Source organism: Arachis stenosperma, chromosome 1, assembly GCF_014773155.1.
Source record: "Arachis stenosperma cultivar V10309 chromosome 1, arast.V10309.gnm1.PFL2, whole genome shotgun sequence".
Lineage (NCBI taxonomy): Eukaryota > Viridiplantae > Streptophyta > Magnoliopsida > Fabales > Fabaceae > Arachis > Arachis stenosperma.
Window position 1 is genome coordinate 80547630 of NC_080377.1, and position 6439 is coordinate 80554068.

General features: G+C 34.4%; 1 protein-coding gene across 1 annotated transcript; it reads left to right on the forward strand.

The window, feature by feature from the left end:
- Positions 1–344: 344 nt before the first annotated feature.
- LOC130981491 (vesicle-fusing ATPase-like) lies at positions 345–5933 on the forward strand. The gene is made up of 9 exons (XM_057905086.1): positions 345–491; positions 545–681; positions 813–933; positions 4055–4154; positions 4228–4283; positions 4688–4753; positions 4840–4922; positions 5149–5282; positions 5549–5933. Exons 1-9 carry the CDS (start codon positions 345–347, stop codon positions 5758–5760), a joined length of 1056 nt encoding a protein of 351 aa, XP_057761069.1. The 3' UTR covers positions 5761–5933.
- Positions 5934–6439: the final 506 nt, after the last annotated feature.

The window sequence follows — 6439 nt, forward strand, 5'->3', positions numbered from 1 at the left end:
ATTAAATTTTCTTTTCCTTGTTTCTTTCTATTCACCGCCACCAACCCTCCTTCCCTAACCTTCCCCAAAACCCAGCCTCAGAAAAACTAAAGAAAGAAAGAAAAAAAAGAAAGGAAGGAAAGAAACGGAACAAGAGAGAGAGAAGGTTGGCGGAGGAGAGAGATAAGAAGGGAGGAGACTGTGTTCTGCTGCCGCCACCGCCATCTCGTCACTGCGGCCGTCGAGTCGCCGTCCGAGGAGCTCCACGGCAGCCAAGTCGCTGTCGACGTCAACCCGAGAGAGAGGGAGTCCGCGGGTTGAAGGAAGATGTGTCGCTGCCATTAGTGCTTCGCTGTGCCGCTGTCATGGTCGAGTTTCACCGACCTCAGATCCGTCACCAGCGATTCGCCGCCGCTGAAGCTCGTCACTGCTGCTGTGCCACTGCCGCAGAGAGAGGGAGTGATGCGATTAAAGAGAGGAGGAGGAAGGAGACCCGTGCGCCGTCGGAGCCAGTGTCACCCAGTCGCCGCCGTTCGTGCCTTGCCGTTGCCATTCAAGCCACTAGCAAGTCACCATCGATGAAGCTTCAGCCGCCACCGTCGATTGTCACTGGGGAACAACCGTCGTGCCTTTGGTCGCTGGAATCACAGATTGGAGAGAAGAGGGCTACCACTCCTATTGCTGCTGCTTCGGTCTTTTATCGTAAGCGGTCTCTGTTTTCAGTTTCATTAAATTCATTTCTATTTTGATTTTATTGAGTTTGAATTCTCCATTTTGCTGTAACCATGGCCACTGTTGTTGGAATTACGGACTCCGCTCTCGGTGCTGATCAGATCAACCACCATAGCTATTCTACATCACCTGCACTTTCCATCATTTCTGTCAGGTTCCGTTCTTGCCAGTGATGGCCGTTGGATTTGCAACAGCTCCAGCTTTTGCTTCCCTCTTGATTCGGTGCATTTTTCTTGTTTTGGAACTCTTGCTTTTAGCGATTTGTTATAATTTATTCAGGATTTTGCGACGTTAACGTTTTAGGGTTGAGTTACTATTGTGTATGGTGCTTCTGTGGCTGTCATTGCTACGGAAAATGGTCGGATTCATGTCGTTGAATTTGGGCCAAGAGAAAAGGATTTTTAGTTGCTTTTGGCTTTGTGGGTTTCGACTAATTGAGGTAGGGGGTTTTCTTAAAATCTATTTTACATTACAGGGTTGTTATAAATAGATATTGATGCAAAAAGATATACTTCTATGATTATATTTGTCTTGTGGATATGATGGTTTGTTATACTGGATTATTGGGTGCTTGATTGCGTGAGTGGTGTATAGTTGTTGATAAAAAAACCGGTTTGAAATGTTATTTACTTGATTATTATGAAAAGTGAATTTTCTTGGTTTTGGAGTTTACTTGATAATATAAATAAATTGATTTTGGAAATAATTTGAGATATGAAAATAAATTAATTTTGAAAGCGGTTTGATTTTGAGTTAGTCTGATTTTATAAATGATTTAATATTTAAGTTGGTTTGATTTTAAAAAGAGTTTTATTATTGGAATTGGTTCGATTTGAAAATATATTGATATTGGAACTAGTTGAATTTTGGAAAATGATTGAGATTTGGAAATGGTTGAGGAAATGTTTGGGAAATGTTTGGATGGGACCTGAAAAGGGTTGTTTTAGAGGAGATGTTACCGAAATTTTATAAAATTGGAAGTTTCGCTTAAAGTATTATCTGAAAAGATTTGGTCTTAAACTTTATACGTTTTAAAATTGATTTATTTATCAAAGAAAGAATTATGTTTTGAATTGGGATTATTGATGAATGGAATGGGAAGAAGGATGATGAGGATTGACTTTGAAATATGATTTTAGAATGAATTTGGAAATGAGATATGGATTGACGAATGATGATGATATTGAGAATGACTTAGATGTCGATGAATGTTGAATGAATTATCCATATGGCTTATAAATTTGAATTATCTGAGACACGAGTTCTCTGGGTAAAGTATTGTGGCTTGCCACCATGTGTACTAGGTTGAAAATTCGATACTCTGTTGACCTTACGACGTAAGGGTGACCGGGCACTATAAATTCCTGGGAATGTTAACCTCCATTGAGCAATATTGATTATTTGAGAAAAAGTTATGCATAGACTCTTGGGGATGCACATCGGGGGACAGTCTAAGGTTTTCGGACTTGTCGGGTTGGTTGGATAACCGACAGATGAGCTCATTAGCTATAGGACAGGCATGTATCATATGCATTTGCATGCTTTGCTTGGGTTTGAACTTGTTTTGGTTTGCCTAATTGTTAAATTGTTCTTAACTGCTACCTGAACTATTTGTTGTAACTGCTACCTAAACCTATGCTTTCCTTGTTTGTCTTACTTGTGTTTGTCCTGGTGTGTTACTTTTGAGAATGAACTTTGGTGTTGAATTGATGATTGTGTTGATTGATTGCGTGGTTGGTTTCTGATTGAGATTTTCTTATAAGAAAAGAATGGTTTTGGATTTCTGAAAGATTAAACACTGTTTTTTTTTAAAAGGTTTTGAACGATTAGCTATTAGTTTTTAAAAGGATTCATAAGGCAATGATAATCACTGAGCTTGAAAACAGTTTTCTTATTAAATATCTTCTTATGACAATTCTGAAATTCCGTGGTGAGACCGTCTGGTTAGGTTCTCACCCCCTACAGCTTTACTTTTTCAGGAATCGGATGAAGGAGCATTATGAAGAGTTATACTATGTTTTGTTTTATATGATATTGTATTAATTAGATAATTTTTCTTCTCTCGTCTTTTGTTATTACGATTTTTATAAGAGGGATAGGAGTTGTATGTTTTATATGTATATTACATTATAAGCTATTATGTAAGAAGTCTGGTATATGAATCTATGCCTGTTTGTTTTTTTTTAAGATAAAGTATTTATTTCCGGGTTAACAAGAAATCAGTGATGCGATGTCAAGTCAAAGGCTCCTATTTTAATAGAGTATATAAAGTCGTTGTAATACTTCTTGCCATCAGAATAGCGCAGCCGGAAGCGTGACATTCTGATAGTGAGGGTGTTACAGGTCATGGAGTGGTTAATAGTTCGAATTTGAAGAATTAATTAGGTTTTTTGCAGGTTCAAAATTATTTAGACTTCTAGGGTTTTTGCCGGAGGAGAAGAAATAAAAAAACATGGAAAGAGAGTGGTAGTGAATTTGTTTGAAGTTATTTATTATGATGATGAATTGCTGATTTGCTGTAGATTGAGCATTAAGATCCAGTTGCATCTGATGCATCCATGAATGGTAACCGCCAATGACTCAAATCGAGTCTCCATTTGGAACTGTGAACACCGACAGGAACAATTTTAGGATTGATTTGAAATATTGATCCATTTGGAACTGAAAACTATGATGTTAAAGTTTAAGATTGATTTGAATATTGATCCATTTGCACTATTTGTTATATATGATGCAATAAATTGATGATAATATATGTGAATTGTTTGAGTGATCTGTGGCTAGATTGCTATGTTGAGTAATGCAGAAATTTTTTATTTCATGAGTATACTTAAATGTGAAAAGTTACCAAAAATGGTGATTTATTAATCCTTAGTACTTGGGGATGATTTAATCTTTCCAATAAGTCACAATAGGTAAAAAAAAGTTAGAATGCAAGGGTTAGAGTAAGTGAAAAGCTAGGAATCAATTTTTAACCTCTCAAAACCCAAGGTTATATGTTGCAGAATTATGCAGTTTTGGGCAGCACTTTGTGAACAAAATTGGGAGCAGTCTAGCCACTCAAAATGAGTGAAATTACTTTTATATGAAACCTTGAGATGTCTAGATTGTTCTCCTAAAATTTCAGAATTTTTCGATGTGTGGTTTGAGAGATATGATTTTTAAAAAATGATCATTTTCTGCAGAAATAATGCTGTCCGGACTTTCTAATTGCAGTGACGACTTCTAATTGTGTCTCATACTGAACTAGTGACTGTCTTGGAATAAGCTTTCTTGAACTTTTTACTATTTGGTGCTTAATACATTTTGTACAATCTTAATTTTCCTTGTGTGGCTGTACTAGATTGTAAATGGCCTTGATGTTTTGAGCAAATTTGTTGGTGAAACTGAAAAGAATGTAAGGGACCTTTTTACTGATGCTGAACAAGAGCAGAGGAGCCGAGGTGATAGAGAAACACAGATTGCATGTACTTAAGATTAAATTTTCTGATAATTAGTTAATAACTATATTTTCAGGGGATGAACGTGATTTGCATGTAATTATCTTTGATGAAATCGATGCTATTTGTAAGGTATGGAATTTCTGAACTTTGGACTAACATGAATAATGCAATGTGTTATTTGCCTATTTATTGATTACTATTAATTCATGATCATTGTGTGTCAATATTAAATGCTTCAGATTTTCTATGCTACTAATAATATGTGAGCCTCCTTTGTGGGATTTATAGATAGTTAAATTAGAGTCATAAAAGCTTCAGGTGAAATTTTTTTCATGTAGTTTTCTTCAGATTTATTAAGTTATATATTTATCTTGATGACTCCTCAAAATTGCAGTACAATGAATTTTAAATATTAAGATTTAATTTAATACGAGTTTCATTATCCCCAACAAATTGTAGTATTGAGCTTAAAGTTGTATTATATAATTCTCTGATCTATATTTAGTCACACAATCTCCTCGGTGTGAGTGCAGTCAAGAGGTTCAACTCGCGATGGTATTGGAGTTCATGATAGCATTGTGAACCAGCTTCTTACTAAGGTCAGTTTAAATAATTTTTTATTAAAATAATAACTTCTCTCTACTAGTCATAAGCATATCTAATAAACAATCTGATTGGTTTGCAGATAGATGGTGTGGAGTCGCTAAATAATGTTTTGCTTATTGGAATGACCAACAGAAAGGATATGCTTGACGAGGCTCTCTTAAGGTCTCTAAATTTTCTCTCGTTTCTTGTAGGTTTTTTAAATATGCTTAGTGTGGAAAGTATGAATGTAAATTTGTGAACACTCAACAAGGATATGCTATTGTTTATTGTATTCTGGAATTGTTATCCAATCTATTGCTGCTTTGATTTCTTATAATAAACTCCTATAGTAACTATATGCATATGTAGTGCATACCTCTTTAGTTGTTGCCATTTCTTTTGCTTGTAGACCAGGGCGGTTGGAAGTCCAGGTTGAAATAAGCCTTCCTGATGAAAATGGTCGATTGCAAATTCTTCAAATTCATACTAATAAGATGAAAGAAAATTCTTTTCTTGCTCCCGATGTGAATATTCAAGAGCTTGGTATGTGTTTATTATGGCAAATTTAGGATGATATAAGTTTGTATATTTATGTTTTTGTTGTCTGCGATGGAAGTAATCAATAAGTAATCTTGATTAGGTTGATTCTTTACTAATAAATATTTTGAAGCAAGATCAGCTACTTCTGATGTCAAGATTTTACTTATCATTTTGCCAAAAAAAAGTGGATAATAAAATTATCAGCATCACACTTATTCAATTATGAAGGTCAGCAAATGTTTACTCTGGGTTTGCTTTATCTTTTGCAGCTGCTAGAACAAAAAACTACAGTGGTGCAGAACTTGAAGGTGTTGTGAAAAGTGCCGTCTCATATGCTTTAAATCGACAACTGAGTCTAGAGGATCTCATAAAGCAAGTTGAGGAAGAGAATATTAAGGTTATCGAATTCTGGAATAGTAACTTCAAAATCACATATCTCAAGACTCTGAAACTCTTTAGAGGTGCAACCAAAGAAGGGTGAAAGATGAATTTTGTAAGATATAATATTTTGGTTTTTCCTAGGTTTTTAGTAGTAAATTCTAAGTGGTCTCATGCATATTTTGATATGAGTATCCTTATTTTAGTGTGAAACGTATAAATACTCAAAATTATGATCATCCCAATATTTCTGGTTCATTATATAAATATATTTTAAGGATAATTTTATTTTAAAGATTATTGTATTGTATTATTATGTATTTATTTTTATTTTATAATAATTAACTAACTTAATTAAAAATGCAAGATTATATATAAATTTATATTCCCAAATATTAGGTTTTAGATAAAAAGATTATTAGAAATTTCTGTTTATATATATGTATATAAACAAAAATTAAAAAAAATGAGGGATAAAATATTACACTTATATAGAGTAGCTATATATATACTATTTGTTACGTTTATAAAGTGATGCAATAGCCTTGAAAAGTGTAGCTTATTCTTTTGAATTCTGGTAATTATTAATGCTAAAAAGCGTAGCCTTTGGTCCTGAACAGTATCACTTAAAAAGCGTATCCTATTCTCAAAGGCTAGAAGCGTAGTTTTTGATACAAAAAAGCGTAGCCTTTGAGAATAGGCAACACTAGTATAGGCATTCCCTACAAAAGCGTATCTAAAGCCTAAAAAGCGTAGCTTTTGCCTAAGACATCATTTTTTTT

What these genes read in the sequence shown, in the direction of transcription:
- LOC130981491 (XM_057905086.1), top strand. Translation starts at nt 345, where the DNA reads ATGGTCGAGTTTCACCGACCTCAGATCCGTCACCAGCGATTCGCCGCC. An exon ending in ACAAGAGCAGAGGAGCCGAG is followed by an intron (nt 4,155 to 4,227) that starts GTGATAGAGAAA and finishes CTATATTTTCAG; the next exon opens with GGGATGAACGTGATTTGCAT. An exon ending in TGAACCAGCTTCTTACTAAG is followed by an intron (nt 4,754 to 4,839) that starts GTCAGTTTAAAT and finishes ATTGGTTTGCAG; the next exon opens with ATAGATGGTGTGGAGTCGCT.